This window comes from Dromiciops gliroides, chromosome 4 (genome assembly GCF_019393635.1).
Source record: "Dromiciops gliroides isolate mDroGli1 chromosome 4, mDroGli1.pri, whole genome shotgun sequence".
Lineage (NCBI taxonomy): Eukaryota > Metazoa > Chordata > Mammalia > Microbiotheria > Microbiotheriidae > Dromiciops > Dromiciops gliroides.
The window spans coordinates 237276951-237294082 of record NC_057864.1 but is presented as its reverse complement, the minus strand read 5'-3'; the positions used below and the strand labels follow the sequence as shown (position 1 = coordinate 237294082).

Here is a 17132-nt window from a genome sequence, read left to right as displayed (position 1 = left end):
GACTTCTTTTCCCTCAGGATAGTAAGTCCCTATCTTATGGTGACATCTTGGTGTCCTCATCCTTGCCAAACCCTTTTTTGGAATCCCGTAATCTTATCATGATGCCTCAGTTACATCCATTCTTGTATTTGTTTTAGTATTTGCTTTTGGGTTGATCTGTAACTGACAATGCCTGTAACCCACAGAAAAAAAAAAACCTTATATATCCTCCGAAAGAGGGAGTCCCCGAGCTCCCCTCTGAGGATCAGGGTCTCCAACATGATCATGGTTCTTTCTTGTTTATTTTGTAGGAGGATGGGTACAAAACCTGTATTTAATTTTTCAACAAGCTGCCCAGTACTAAAGTTAATTTAAACCAAAGCATGTGCCTGGATACATGGCAGGGAGAGGTCCTAATAATACAGCCTTTGCAGGAATTTTTTTTACATTAGTCGTCCTTGGATAAGAGACAACAGCAATTTTGTCTAAATGGTTATCTCAGTGCTTCTATGGATAAAGTGGGCTTCTTTATTAATCATAAAAGTATTTGGTCATTTAGTCTCCTTTTCTTCATTGAATACTTTGAATACTTGAAGGGATACTTTTTAATTCTGATGAAAACTGTCACCTTCACATCAAATATTCCCTTGGGAACTCCCCCCCCATCTGTCTCTCCCTCCTATCTTCTCTTCCCGATAAAATAAGCGGAATTTCTTTCTCTAAGCTGAGTGGCCCTCGGTTATTGTTAGAGGATATACAAAGTCACATCTGAGACCCGGAGGAGAGCCTGAAAATAAACTCTCCCTAGCCTTTTCAAAGAACCATTATGGCTTCTAACCAAGTGCTCTTTCTACTTGATACAATTTTCTCAAAAAAAAAAATTTTAATTGCATTGATTTTATTTCCTCTGATCTCACTGTATATATTAATATGGCTTTGAAAGTAATGTTTGCACTTGAATTCACTGTCCCTATAAAATGTTTTGCATCCACTTCATTGGGGAAAAAAACCTGCCCCAAGGAATTCTTCCACTCCCACCCCTGGAAAAAAAGTATCACGTGTGTGCATATGTTCAAATCTACCGAATTGTATGTCAACTGCAGAATTCCGGATAGCTGGACCTTTTAGATAAATGTTAATAATGGGCGGAGCTGGCAATGGTTTGGTTTAAATGAAGGAACATTGAAGGAATCAAGCAAAAAAAAAATTTCTTCTAGAACATAATTCTGGGGAGGGGTAGCTGGCTCTTAAAAGAGCTTTTCGGCTTCTTGGGGAAAATAGAGGCTTGTGGTTTCGTGAGTATTGCTAAGCAGCCAGAAGCCTCTCTAGGCGACGGTCACCGCCCCGCAGCGTATTGAGCTCCTGGCTGTGGAAAATAACCAGCGACCATATGGTGGAACCACATTCGTCCATCTCCCCAGCTACGCCGCTCCAACGCAGCACGGCTTCCCGGCCCTCAGGCGCCCTAAGCACGTTTACGAAGCACAATACGCATGCGCCCTACTAGAAACTGCACCAACTATTAAAAAAAATAATAACTGGAGGTCTTTGTCCTAGCTTTTCGGGTCCACAGGAAAAGCACAAATTGAAAGCAGTAAAGTTTAAAAGAAAAAATATCCCTAATGCAAAGCCAGCATTAGGTGACTGCCGCAATTCTACTGAATGCGAAAAATCACTATATCGCTGGACGCGACGTATATTTACGTAACCAATAGGAAAGCAGGATTGGAATCTGTCATTTACATTGGGCAATGCTTAGTCATGATAACCTTACTAAGAATTCTCCAATCAGAAAGGGACTTTGAAGGTACCTCTATTTGCATACGCCCTGTATAAGTATTAAGGAGCTCCGCAGAAGAAATACCATATTCTCTCCCACTGCATTGCTCCAAAGATGCCTGAGCCAGCTAAGTCCGCTCCCGCCCCCAAGAAGGGATCTAAGAAGGCTGTGACTAAGGCGCAGAAGAAAGATGGCAAGAAGCGCAAACGGAACCGCAAAGAGAGCTACTCTATCTATGTGTACAAGGTGCTGAAGCAGGTCCACCCCGACACGGGCATCTCTTCTAAGGCCATGGGCATCATGAACTCCTTCGTCAACGACATCTTCGAGCGCATCGCCGGCGAGGCTTCCCGCCTGGCGCACTACAACAAGCGCTCCACCATCACGTCCCGGGAGATCCAGACGGCCGTGCGCCTGCTGCTGCCCGGCGAGCTGGCCAAGCACGCCGTGTCCGAGGGTACCAAGGCCGTCACCAAGTACACGAGCTCCAAGTAGATTACCCTGGAAGAACCCCCGACTTGAAAAATCCAAAGGCTCTTTTAAGAGCCACACAATCTTACTAAAAAAGAGCTGTAAAGGCTACATTCTCTTCAGGGAGTCTCTTTTCAAGGTTTGTAAAATTTCAAAAGATTTTTCTCTCCTGTTTTTTCCTTCTGCCCCCCATTACCGTGTTGGCTGTAAAGTGGCCCCTTAGGTGAGGATAGATTAGCGCATATAACCGTTCCATTTTTGTCTTTTGAAGGCTGTGGTGTTAAAAGGATTTCCCTGCGCGGTGCCTGCTTTCCCCAAACCTTGCCTTCTATGCGGCAGCCAGAGACTATTGTGCTTGCTGAGTACTTAAATTCATTGGACTAATTTTTTAAGCATGGATAGTCTTTTACAATACAGGTCCGATTTCTAGTTCGAGAACTGGTTTCCAGTCCTGAGAGCCCCTGGTGTGCGGTGTGGTGTGAAGTGAACGTACCCGAGAGCGGCAAAGTCATCTTATAAAACCCATTCTCAAGGCCTTCTCAGTCTTGTAGGAGCTCTTGAAATTGTATTCGACTGTACCTAAAGTTTTTCTCCTTTAATTCCCCTTTCTTTGAATATTTCTCATTTAAAAGAACAGGAACGTAGTGGAAGACCAGGAAAAAAGGCCAGACTAGCGAGGAGACACTGTAAGGATGCCCACTGACACAGGAACTTGAACTCTGAATCCTCTGCTGCCACCAAGCGACTCTTTTTATTTTGACCGGCCGTCCCCTCTTGACTGCCACACCTTCAACCATCCCTCTCTTCTCAGTGGATAAAGCACCAGCAGGGATTCATGAGGACCTGAGATGAAATCTGATCCCTGACACTTGACACTAGCTGTGTGACCCTGGGCAAGTCACTTAACCATTTGAAAAAAAAATAAAAGAAAGAGAAACTTTCTCTGCTCAATGCTGATCTGCACTTAAATCTTAAAAAGTTGCCAGATGAACTTTGAAGTTAAAATGTCTTGCCCAGGGTATGCAAACTTACAGTTTGTATCTGAGACAAGACTTGAAGCAGGTATTCCTGACTCCTAGGAAAGCTATGATTTATTATCCATTATCTATTCTGACTTCCAGTTTGCATTTGCAACTGCCTATTAGAGAGTTCAAACTGTAAAGAATTGTTATTTGAGGTTTTTATGACCCCATTTTTTGGCTAGAATTAAACAAAAAAACCTCGGTGCACACTGGCCTCTGGGGCTCTGCAAACGGTGCTCCACCCACTGGTTGTAGCAGTCCCTATGGCTCGGGCACCTCAAGTCATCACCATTCACCGATGCCCACATGGGCCTGGTAAAATTATAATGATTGGAAGCCTAGTGAGGGCAGTCATGTGACTGTCAGAGTGGCCAGCCAATTGGCTGGGGGCTGTCTAGGGTCTGCTGGGAAGGAGATTTGCCATTCTAGCTGGAAGCTGGAAGGCAACAGGACGCTGCTGTGTATTCTCAGCTGATTCCTGGTCGGTGGTGTTATTCAGGTTGTAATTTCCCTTTCCCCATTTTATTTCCTTTCCCTTGATCCTACTGATCCTGTTTGTGTGTGTGTTTTTTTAAGTTCATTCTTGTTAAATAAATCCTGCTCTGTTTTGAGGGAGGCTGTGGGTCTCCTTGCCCCAATATTGCAGCGAACCACTTAGCTAACACTCCCCAATTAAAAAGTGGTCCCCACAAAACTGAATGTCCCATAGGCTTATGATGTCAACATGTCCCAAACTGAACTCATTATTTCCCCCATCTATCTGTCCGAGGACACCAGCATCCTCTCAGTCACCTAGGTGGCATGTTCTCTTACACCTGAGTCCTGTCAGCTTTACCTTGGTACCATTTCTCTTTTTTTTTTTGGCGAGGCAATTGGGGTTAAGTAACTTGCCCAGGGTTACACAGCCAGTAAGTGTTAAGTGTCTGAGGCCAGATTTGAACTCAGGTCCTCCTGATTCCAGGGCTGGTGCTCTATCCACTGCGCTATCTAGCTGCCCCAGGTACTATTTCTTGTATTTACCCCCTTCTCTCCTCTGATACTCCCACTACCCTAGTACAGGCCCTTATCATTCATATCTGGACTTTTGCAATATCCTACTATAAGTAGAGACATACATATGTATACACATATATGTATATATGTACATATACACATACACCCATATAAATATACTCATGTACATGTACATATACATGTATATATATGAAAGAGTGCTTCATATCAATTCATCCTCCAGATAATTATCAAATTGATCTTCCTAACGTGCAGATCTGACCATGTCACCTTGATGTGGGATGGAATTAGGGTCAAACTGATCGTGAGTCATCCCAAAAGAATTATAAGACTCAGTGACTCAGTTTCCCAAGTTTTATTGAAAGATTGTTGACCACAGGGAGAGAACTAAAAGAAATATAGAAAGGTATCTCTCAAATAAGGAAAGAAAAGATAGCTATATTTATAATATAGATAAATTGATTATCAGTCTCATAATAATCTCCACTTTAGGGAGGTACAGGGGAGTGTCTGTTCTAATTTGGAGTTCCTGGGGTCCTAAGCCAACACCCAAGGTGGGTACCTTTTTCTGCACGTCATAAGGTGAATCTGGGGACAAATTTGGCCTTTTCTAAACATGTCTCTTTCTGAATTCCATGCCCAGTTTTCAAAATATCTTCATTTATCATTTATTTCTAGTCTGAATTTCTCCAGCCTGTCATTTTATCATTGTTATAGTTTAAGGTCTTCATGGCCTAGCTCCCTATGTTCCTGTTATGGGTACTGATTTATGTGGGTAAGAAAACTTAGCATCCTGACTTGTCAGTTATCCATTAACTGGAGTCTGAATCCCTTCTTAGAGCTTGGGTCTTAGGTTTTTCTGTTAACCCCTTTTTTTGCCTCCTACATCAAGAGTGTCCATCCCTGTGTCATTCTTAGGCCTAGTTTCTGGCTATTAACATTTATCAATCAGGATTTCTATAACCTGCCTCTTTATGTTTTTGTTGTGGGTGGTGATTAATGGGGGTAATTAATAGGAGCCAGACCTCCAGGTACCAGTTAACAAGAACCTAGGCCCTGACTTTGATGAGGGCCCAAGTCTTAAGTTATCCATTAATCCCTTTCAGAACTGGGGTCTGAATCCCTCTTGGAGCTCAGATCTAAATTAGAAGCCCTTCTTTACCTTCTACATCAATATGACTTGGTGACCTTAATGCCTCTACCCAAAATATTTATATAAATAATTTGAACTGAAAAAACAGAATCATAAGATTCATAAGCATTGCCAGGAACTCTCTAAATAAAGGCCTAGATACACTTTGCAGGGGGTTTCTCACTTTCTGGACTTTAGTGTTCAAGTCAACAAACACTCATTAAGCACCTACTATATACAAGGCACATAATGAAACAATCTCTCCTCTCCAGAAATTTATATTCTACTAGGGAATAGGACATAAATAAAAATAAATAAATAAAAAGAAGATAAAAGTAATACAAAGTGGTTTCCAGAGAGAAAGAGGCCAGTAACTGAAGAATAACATACATTATGTTTTGATGGAAGCTAGTATTCTGTAACTATTCAACCCAGAGGTCCTAAGGTCCTCCCACCTCCGTTGGTTTGTCCTTAGGTCAGTAAATAAAGAAGCGTTAAGATAAAAGTTTAATTACTAGGAAGATAAACATATCTAGTGTTTTACATAGCCTCAGGGTAACATTACTGCCAGATTAAAAAAAAAACCAATTTATCAATTGAGATTGTTCAGCCACTTTCCTTATTTTGGAGGTTAACTGGTAAAATCAGCATATTAGGTGATTTGGGGAAGAATGTGTTAACCTTGGGGTTAGAATTTATTAACCTTGGCGTTTCATGAGTTGCTAAGATCTGGTTTGTTTTGGTGAGATAATGCATTTATGCATTTCTCTAAAGTTAGTCTTATCACAATATGCTGGTGGAGCAGGAAATTTCTAAGATAGTGGAGGCCTCCTTCAAGATAGAAATCACTAAGGCTCTTGTCCTTGCCAACCTGAGGGACTCTATTTTCATAATTTTATTTCTAAGCTTCCTTTTTTTTTCTGGGGAGATGTTTCCCCAAAACTCTACCTTCTCCATGCTAGGGATATTAGGAGAGGACAGTGCTGATGGAGTACATTCCTGTCAAGAAGAAATACTTGTGAAAAAACATGAAAGTAGAGATAGATTATTTCATAGAACATAGCCTTTAGGCTAGTTTAAATGGAACAGAAAGTGCATCATGGGGCAGCTAGGTGGCGCAGTGGATAGAGCACCAGCCCTGGAGTCAGGAGGACCTGACTTCAAATCCGACTTCACTTAACACTAGCTGTGTGACCCTGGGCAAGTTGCTTAACCCCAATTGCCTCACAAAAAAAAAAAAAAAAAAGAAAGAAAAAGAAAAAGTAAGTGCATCACCACCACCACCACCATCATATTTATATAGTATTTTAAGGTTTATACTTGGACCACCTAGCTGCTTAGTGCATGAAAGGGAGTAATATGAAATGAATAGTATAATAAGACCTACTGGGCCTCTTCTATTTAGGCTTAACTTTGTACCTATATACATGCAGACAAGGATCAGTCATGGGAGTCTAATCTCTAAAGAAAGGAATCAGGCTTCCCCCCCCCCCTCCCATTCTCTAAAGCCCCAAGAGGCCCAGAAGGGGGAAAAAAATCACTTTTTGCTTGGGTTTGGGTTTGGCTTTTGTCTAGGGTCTCTCAAACAGGGGATAGGGAGCAGAAAAATATCCAGCGCAAAGCAGGCATAGAACAGCTAAATGTTTCCTCCTGTGAAAATGGGTACCCTGATTTGCTTGAGCCCACAATTATGCAGGTAACCAGAACAACTGTCTTCACTAACAATCCTTTGCCCTTTGTGTGACCAAGAGTAAACCCAGCTGAACATGCAGGGAATCAGTAACCCCGAAAGCAGTGAAACACTGCAGGATATGTGACTATGGATATGGACCTTATCTTCAGTTATTCTCTAACTTTGGAAAAATCCTTTTCTTTTTGAAGAAATCTGCAAAATCAAGCCTTGAATTGAACTGCCTAGCAACAAGAATGTCTTCTGTTTGTGTATCAAAGGCCACATCCTGCATCGCTGGAATTACACACACACACACACACACACACACACACACCCTCCCTTTGGGAGTGGGCCTTTCTAAGGCCACCTTTCCTCCAGATTTCTTACCTGCCTTTGTTTAAACTGTATACAAACCCTTGCAATTTATTGCATGGGGTCCTAATCCTCAATAGGCTGAACAACACCCATGGTCATGCTAGATTTTCTTCCCTGCTTAATAAAACCTTTCTTTTAATTTTTACAGCCATTGTCTTTCTCTGGTTTTCCTTCCCTTTTAGGAAGAAAAGGATTCAAATTTCAAGTAGAGGCCTTTGCATTCTCTGGAGAACTGGCCTAATCCTTCTTCAGTCTTTTACTTTGGGGAAAGAGATCTAAATTCCATTAAGAGAGGTTTTCCTGGGGGCAGCTAGGTGGTGCGATGGATAAAGCACTGGCCCTGGATTCAGGAGGACCTCAGTTCAAACCAGACACTTGACATTTACTAGCTGTGTGACCTTGGGCAAGTCACTTAACCCTCATTGCTCTACAAAGGGTGGGGGGGCGAAGAGAGGTTTTCCTTGGTTTACACTCCACACAAAATAAATTTATAACAGAAACTCGTTAAAGATCCCAGTACATTTGAACATTTGAGGAGTGCTTGGCTGATGTAATCCCCACATGGTATTTGGACACACGTGACATATGTCTTAACCAAAAATCGTGACTCCACAAGATATAGGTAGTAACTTGATTTATTACAAGAGAAAGACACATGTATGTGGTGTAGTAACAGCTGAGTAGGCCTGGGTTCACTTAGGGATTCTCTGACCCTGAGGAGGACACTGACCATGGAGAAATATGGTTGATCAACTTGCTGGAGTCAGATTGCTCTTTCCTTGGAAAAGCAAAGCAGTTAATTAACCAGATGGTGGTTAGTCAAACAAATAACAAAGCAGATGTGTCATGGGCACACAGAAAGTTGGGTGCCTTGAAATTTATAGCAGGAATCTAATTGGAACCCAGATGTTCTTATTCTGTGACTAGGATTGGGTAGTGATGATAACCTTGTGGCCCCCAAATGTTTCAAGCACCCCCACTCCCCAACAGCTGTAACTTTTCAGTTTCAAGTCTCCCCCAATCCCCCTATGAAAGTATTGTCTTTACTCTGGCTGATTGAGGAACATGCCATAAAGCTGCTCTTCCCCAGGAGTTAAACAATAAAAACTTTTATTTAAACTTCGATTGGATTGTGTGTGCGAGTAATTCTTTGATAGAGGGATATTTTCAGATCCAGTTTCATGGTGTCAGTGGAAACTCCTTATACCAAGGAAGGAGCCTGCAATACTGGCAGAAACTTGAAAAAAGGGGGGAGGGGTGGGGTAGGGGAGGGAGGGGTTCTCGTGGGAGGAGTGGAGGGTAATCCCCTCCCAAATGAGTGTCATTGGAGGAAGAAGGGAACAATAGGGTAGAGAAAAAGGACTAGTCAGTTCTCTTCTCAATGAGAGTAAAAAAGGGTGAAAGTAATGTCAAAATTAGCCAGAAGTCACCCATGGGTGAATTTGATGTGGGCTAGAATTAAGGGTCAAATTGATAGTGAGTCATCCCAAAAGAATCACAAGACTCAGTGACTCAGTTTCCCAAGTTTTATTGCAATACTGTGAGTGACCACAGGGAGAGAACCAGAATAGTGGAAAGATATCTCTCAAATAGTGAAAGAAAAAAGTTCTATTTATAGTATGGATAAATTATCAGTCTCATTATAATAATCTCCACCTTAGGGAGGTACAGGGGAGGGCTTATCCTAATTTGGAGTTCTTGGGGTCCTAAGCCAATCCCCAAGGTGGGTACCTTTTTCAGTGGAGGTGTGTTTTGGGGGTTTACATGTCATAAGGTGAATCTGGGGACAAATTTGGCCTTTTCTGCGCATGTCTCTCTGATTCCCATGCTTAGTTTCAAAACATCTTCATTTATCATTTATTTCTAGTCTGAGTTTCTATAGCCTGTCAATTTTATCATTGTTATATAACCAGTCCCTTTATGTCCCCGCTATGGGTACTGATTACTGTGGGTAAATTGGGCTTGATTTCCAAACAGCAGGTTAGTTTTTTTCCTTCACTCAGAAATATAACTATGGTAAGAGAAAGTGTGTAAATCCATTCCAACTTAGATCTTTAGGATGAACAGAGGTACAGAGCTAACACTTTGAATTTCTTCCTTCTCCAGAGTAGCTTTGATGTTCCCTGGGACAAGAAAAACTCAAGTCTTATATGCCCTATGTTTAATCACCAAATGTGACTATTTGATTCCAGATCCCTTCTTTTGGAAGACCCAGCTTTGAATGGTGGTTCTACCTAGGATCCTGCTTATTCTGAGACTTATTCTTGCTGAAGCTGTCCTCCACTTCAAAATTTCTCCCCCCTCCAATCCCCAACAACCTGAGGAAAAAGAGGTGTTCTTTAGAGAAAAAGAGAAAGCACAATTTGAAAAGCACATTGAATAGGTGGAAAAAGATGAAAGGCAAAGTGCAAAAGGTATCAGAATAAGGGAGAGTAGAGAAGGTTCAGTGATAGAATCTAACACAATATTTCCAACTCTTAGCTAAGGAATGAAAGGCAAAAGAGATTCTTGGAATGAACCTGAGTCTGGGAAAAAATCAACCCTAGAATCACCTTGAAGGAAGACTACAGAGTAACCCAAAAGGCTTACCTGCCTCTTTCAGCTCCACAATGTTCATAGAAGTCACTCTCTTGTGTCTTCCACTGTCTAAGACTGTGACATTATGAATTTTTATAGCAACAATACCCTCAGTGATAGCATCTCTCACCAGTGTTGTTCTTCATTAATATTTCTCCATCTGCTCTCCTTCCACATCCTTGTCTTGCTGATATACATGCAAAGGTGTAGTGATCTGACCCAACTCAGCTTCATAAACTTAGCATTCATGGGGGATAGGCTACAAGATAAACTCTATGAATTCTCCCACCACAGCCAACCTGGGCTTAGCCAGTGCAATGACTATGAAGTGAGCTGGTCAACAAATGTTAGAGATGAGACATCTGAGTAAGGTAGAGAACAGAAATAGACCTTTTTTTGGGGGGTAATAATAAACATTTTTATTTATAGTTTTGGTTCCAATTTTTATCCCTCTTTCCCTCCCTCACCTCCTTTAGGTGGCAAACAATTAGATATAGGTTATACATGTATGATTATGTAAAACATTACCATATTTGTCATTTTGTACAAGAAAACTTGATTAAAAGAAAAAAATGAAAGAAAGTGAAAAATAGCATGCTTCAGTCTGTTCCATCAATATCAGTTCTTTCTTTGGAGGTGGATAGTATGTTTCACCAGTAGACCTTTGGGATTGTCTTGGATCATTGTATTATTGAGAATAGTCAAGTCATTCACAGTTCTTCATCAAACAACATTGCTGTCTCTATGTACAATGTGCTCTTGGTTCTGCTTACTTCATTATATATCATTTCACACATGTCTTTCCAGGCCTTTCTGAAGTCATCCTGCTTGTCAAGAAATAGACATCAGTATAAGAGAATGATAGTACACTGCTTTATGAGAGACATATTCTCTTACCTGAGGGTTTCCCTAGGGAGGTAATTTTTTTTTGGGGGGGGGGCAATGAAGGTTAAGTGACTTGCCCAGGGTCATACAGCTAGTAAGTGTCAAGTGTCTGAGGCTGAATTTGAACTCAGGTCCTCCTGAATCCAGGGCTGATGCTTTATCCACTGTGCCACCTAGCTGCTCCTAACAGTTTTCTTTGATATGACAGTATTTTGCTTTCAGTTCTTAGAGAGAAATGTTCGAATCACAGTTGAGGCCGACTAGAACTTCATACCCAAACTCTGGGAATAGCAGCATCCTTCTCCCCCACTCTTTTTGGCCCTGCTTCTAGCCTGACTCTCCCCAGACATTAACCAGGAAAGCAATCCTTAAAGAGACTGCCTCTACAGGTATTTAACCTCAACCTTCTCAGTAGCCACTTGGGAAAGAAAAAGTTCCATCAAAATCCTTGGTAATGTTAAAAATGTTTCATTGTCAAAAGTGACAGAGTGAATATTATCAATGTAAATGAAACTAAAGAAAACAAATCATCATTTGCTTTGCGCCTATGCTGAGGGGTATTGTGAAACTCAAATGAGATAATGGATGTAAAGCACTTTGCAAACCATAAAGTGCCATGTAAATGCATGTTGTTATTGTTATATCTATAGTCACCAAGACCCAATCTGGTGATGCCTTCATTCCTGAGCCTCCTGCTGCCTTTTTTCTGAGCTCAAGCAACACAGGAGTATGCTGGCAAATGTTTAACATCTGGGCTCTGACATTTAATTTTGGGGCAAGGGGGGCGGTGCAATGAGGGTTAAGTGACTTGCCCAGGGTCACACAGCTAGTAATTGTCAAGTGTCTGAAGCTAGATTTGAAGTCAAGTCCTCCTGAATCCAGGGCCATTGCTTTATCCACTGTGCCACCTAGCTACTCCCTGACATTTAATTTTAATATATATCACTTCCTTAAGTCTAAACAATCAACAAATTTGATTTTTAGTCATTGCAGACTTCTGAAGTGTAAATGCTAATGCTGTAAATTTAATAATAGTTGCTCTCTAAGTTCAGGGCTGGCTCTAGCATACCCCTGGGTCAGACACTTGAGACCACAGTGCTTTTGCATCTGTTCTGCACATTCTCTTCTCCTGTATATATTCTCTCTACCCAATAGAAGGTGAGCTCCTTGAAAGCAGGAATTATTTTGAATTTTTATTTAGATCTCTAGCACTTAGCACAATAATTGCTAAATACATGCTTTTAAAATGCATTCACATTATTTGTCCTTTTGAGAAGATGCCATGGAACAAAGAAAACAGAAGAAACTCCTACTTGAGCCCAATGTGAACTGCGAGAAGATGAGAGAGATGGTGATGCCATGCAGACAGGCATCTGGGTAGCTTGCCATTTTCCTTGCTATCTTTGTAGAAAAGGACACTAACAGAAAGTTGGTGGTGGGGATTTTGATGAAGATAGCCTTGGCAAAAAGGATGGGGAAAGACTGGGTGAGGCCTTGCTGGAAACAGGAACCTTTACTAACTTGTAGGTAAATATGACTACCTATTCAGTTTTCTCAGGACACCACAAAGCTTAGCTGTGACCAAATATGTCTGAGATTCCTATTGTTGTGGAAATTCCCTTGGGTTAAAATATTTGAGGGAACTGTGAGAAAATAATGGGGTTCGGGAGACTCAGAGATCCATCTTCTCCACCCCCTCCCCCCTCGCCAACTGGCCAACTCTGGCTGGTTTTGCAGGTCCAGCCCAGAGTCAGGAGAATTTCAAAGGAAATGTAGATCTACCTTCCTAACTAACTAAAGGAAGTAAACTAACTTAAGACCACCTTCAAGTCTTGTCAATCAATGGACTTGAATGTTACCAGCTAATTACCTTGGATCAAGGTGGAGTGACCCACCTCTACCTGAGACAGGTTTAAAAGCCATGGAGAGGGGTCTCTCGCTCTCTTGGCATGCTCTTCCCTCTCCCACGCTTATCTCTCTTTCCCCTCTATCCTAGGTATGTAGGGCTTCTTAATTTTCTGAGCCATGTGCTCCATCTCTTTACTAATATTTTAATATTCTTTATTAAGGGCTAATGCCCCCAAACTGGTGCAGTAGCCTCTAATTTCTAAGTAACAAATTTATTGTAAATTTCCAGCTAAATTCCCTACAACTTGGGACAATTATAGGCGACCCCATATAATTTTCCTTGCCACAGAACCATTATAATGCATATATTAATTACTTTGGATGATAATGCTGAACTCATGTATGTACTCTCCCTGAGATAACCATTTACCCATGATACTAATTATACCCTCAAATCAACTTTCATACTGATTTTCTGGAAGGAAAGTGATTTACTTGAAGGTATAAATCAAGTGAATGGGTATAGTTGTCTATGACTAAGAACAAGTTGGCACCATTTACTGGCAAGAAGGGGCAATGGCAGGAGAACGTCTCTTCAATCTGGGTGATGGCAGAAGTGTCCAGGGACCTTCGTCAGGGGTAATAAATCAAAACAAGGTAAACCGAGGCACAAAGTTCGGAGTATGATCACTTTATTAGTGAAGTATAAATTTATCCTTAAATAGGATCTCAGCTTCCTCAGTAAAGCTAAGACCCTGGATGAGGGGACAGCTCCCTTAAATAGTTTTGGAGAATACAGAACTAAGAACAGGACTTCATAGGTGGGGAACCAGTTATGACTGGTTACAATATTTTGACATCATGAATTCCCATCTCAGGGCAAGAGGTTTGCCCCTACTAATGAACACCTGTATAGTTATTCATCTGATTGAACTAGATATATAGCACTGGGCTTAGAGACTGGGAGACTTGAGTTTAAATCCAGCCTCAGACACTTAGTACCTCTATCTACCTGAATTTTCTCAACCTACCTACCAGGGTTGGTGTGAGGATCAAATGAGATAAGTTTTCTAAAGTGCTTAGTGCAGTTCCTGACACATAGTAAGCACTATATAAATGTTTGTTGTTATTGTTATTACTTGAGGTCTTTAAGAATATGAATGACTATTTGTCAGATATATATATAATCTAGAGTGGTTACCTACAAGGGTTGTGATGTGGGCTGGAATTTGGGGTCCAATTGATTGTGAGTCATCCCAAAAGAATTACAAGACTCAGTGACTCAGTTTCCCAAGTTTTATTGCAATACTGTGGGTGACCACAGGGAGAGAACCAGAATATTGGAAAGGTATCTCTCAAATAAGGAAAGGAAAGACAGTTATATTTATAGTATGGATAAATTGATTATCAGTCTCATTATAATAATCTCCACCTTGGGGAGGTACAAGGGAGGGCCTGTCCTAATTTGGAGTTCCTGGGGATCCTAAACCAACCCCCAGGTGGGTACCTTTTTTCAGTGGAGGTGTGTTTTGGGGGTTTACGCATCATAAGGTGAATCTGGGGACAAATTTGGCCTTTTCTGCGTATGTCTCTTTTTGATTCCGATGGCTAGTTTCAAAATAAAATCATTTTTCATTAGAATTTCTATAGGTTGTCTTTTTCCTTTATTGTTATTTTGACCTGATCTGCTCTGGTCCGTTATGGATGTTGATCACTATGGGTACGAAGACCTAACATAAGTTATCCATTAACTGGGATCTGACTCCCTTTTAGAGCTAATGTCTGTATTAGAGCTTGGGTCTTAGATTTTTCTATTAACCCTTTTTTGCCTCCTACATCAGTTGGACTAGATGACCATTGAGGTCCTTTCCAGTTCTCAAATTCTCTGATATTTGAGCATCCAGAGAATAAAGCTGTGATAGTTTTACCCTACTCTGTCCTTGTCGGGCCATATCAATAGTATTGTTAGTTCTGGGTGGATCATATGAAGGCCATTGATATGAATGCCAACTAGGCAACTAGGATGATGAAGGTTTTCAACATTCACCGCCCCCCCCCCCCCAGCTTGTAATTGATTGAATGAACTGGTGATGTTTCTCCTGGAGAAAGGACTTAGGAGGCACATGATTGTTTTATAACTATTTGAAATATCATCATGTGAAAGAAGGATTAGATTTGCTTCAGTTTTGCCTAGTTGTAAGCAGAAACTTCTTAAATAATTAGAGCTATTCCAGGTGAAGTGAGCTGGGGGTAGTGTATATCCCTACCTTGAACAAATGCTGTAAGGCCACTTATCAAATATGCTATAGATTGGATTGTTTTTCAGAAACTGGTTGGATTAGATTTCTTTGTAATTCTAAACTTCTAAAGACTGAGTGTTACAAGAATACTCAAGATCATTATGGCCAAAGGGTGATATTTCTTGAGATAAATGGTGAAGAATTCCTGATAGCCTGCTGGAAGCTTGGGAGAGAGCCGGGCTTGTTTGAGGGGAGGCTTTCTAAGAGTCTGGATGATGGTCATTCTTCCCACTTCAAACTTTCTCTTGAATCCTTCTTCCTTATCCAACAGTAGACTGTTAGTGATATTTAAAAGATGGATGAAACTGTGGGGAAAAAAACAAAAACCTATTTTCATAACTGTCCCCTAGGGAAAATAGTGAGAAATTCACGGAACAGATCAGAGAGCAATTAGTAAAATATAGCAGGAGTCTTGTCCCAAGAGCAAGAGGAGTAAGTACATGCCTAGACTCTTTCCAAAGAAGAAGCTTCAAACCCCTTTGTTAATGAAAGTATTTAAGCAATCTTAGTCTTCCAAGTTTTAGGTCTCTATTGGTAAATCAATCAGATTTAGATTGATTAACTTTTAGTTTTCCTGTCTCGTTAGTGCTGGATATTATCAGTTCCATTGGCATAAAATCAGTTTGATCAACTTAAAAGCAATAATATGACAAGAGTATATGATTCAAATGGGGTTGTCAACAGTAAGAATACCCAGATGTTTTTACAACTATTGGGGAGGAAAACAGGATGGCTCTAGCAGATGAAAGTGTTTATTAGAGAGCCATAAAATCTACCAATTATCCTTGGGAAAGAAGTAGAGTTTATCTGCTAGCTGTAAACTCCCAGACATTTGGAGAGGAAAATGGTATGCAACACCCCAAATAACTTTGGGGTTTGCTTGACACTCACTTGTATATTGTCTGGGTTCAGTTGGAGGGCATTTTGATCTCGTTAATCTAAGGTTTCAAAAAATTCTTTTGGATAGTAAGACAGCTCCATCAAATCCAGGTAGTTCATTAACACTCTCATTTGTATCTAGGTTATTAATTTTTATATAACAAAAGGAAATTCTAACATTCTGTGTCTGTAGCGTGATTTATTGGAATATTTTTGGTTACATTTCCCCTAAATCTGGATTGTGGTATATAGATCTAGAATGAGGAACTACTTAAAGGGCATGTAATGGGGGAAAATGGGGTATAGGTTTGGGTTAGGGGTAGGGGTTCTGCACCCTCAACAGGCATATTAAGAATTTGTTGTGGGCAGCTGGGTGGCACAGTGGATAGAGTACCTGCCCTGGAGTTAGGGGGCCCTGAGTTCAAATCCAGCCTCAGACACTTAACACTAACTGTGTGACCCTGGGCAAGTCACTTAACCCCAATTGCCTCACACACATACACACACAAAGAATTTTTTATTTAGTAATTTTTCAGTTGTATCTGACTCTTGGTGACAACTTTTCAAGTTTTCTTGGCAAAGATACTGGAGTGGCTTGCCATTTTCTTTTCTGGCTCATTTTATACATGAAGAAACCAAGGCAAACACAGATGACATGCCCAAGGTCACACAGCTAGTAAGTGTCTGAGGCTGGATTTGAACTCAAGTCTTCTTGACTCTAGGCCTGATGTTCTATCCTCTGTGCCACCTATCTACTCTAGTAAGAATTTATTTTTTTCTCTTTTTTTTTTTGAGGGGCGATGAGGGTTAAGTGACTTGCCCAGGGTCACACAGCTAGTTAAGTGTCAAGTGTCTGAGGCTGAATCCAGGGCCAGTGCTTTATCTACTGGATCACCTTGCTGCCCCCTATTGTGCTTTTTTGACTTGGGGAGCCCCTTGATAGCTGAGCAACCTACTGCTATCCAGACCTGGCTTGAACCTTTGTGAGAGTGAGAGACAAGAAGCACCTGATAGCACCATGTCTGATTGCAACAGCTATCAAGATCAATTTTTAAAAATCTCATTCCTTTAATTAATAACGTACCAATATACTTTGATAATCTTAGCAAAGATAATTAGCACTATTGCAGTCAGAGAAAGTTCATTCTTTGCCCGACCCTGAAACTGAGTTCCCTCAGGGTAATCATGAAAAAGTTCT

At 40.9% G+C, this 17132-nt stretch overlaps 1 protein-coding gene across 1 annotated transcript; it reads left to right on the top strand.

Moving 5' to 3' along the window:
• Window positions 1-1821: 1821 nt before the first annotated feature.
• LOC122755561 (histone H2B type 2-E-like) lies at window positions 1822-3470 on the top strand. Its single transcript, XM_044004171.1, has 2 exons — window positions 1822-2369; window positions 2863-3470. Exon 1 carries the CDS (start codon window positions 1874-1876, stop codon window positions 2252-2254), a length of 381 nt encoding a protein of 126 aa, XP_043860106.1. The 5' UTR covers window positions 1822-1873; the 3' UTR covers window positions 2255-2369; window positions 2863-3470.
• Window positions 3471-17132: the final 13662 nt, after the last annotated feature.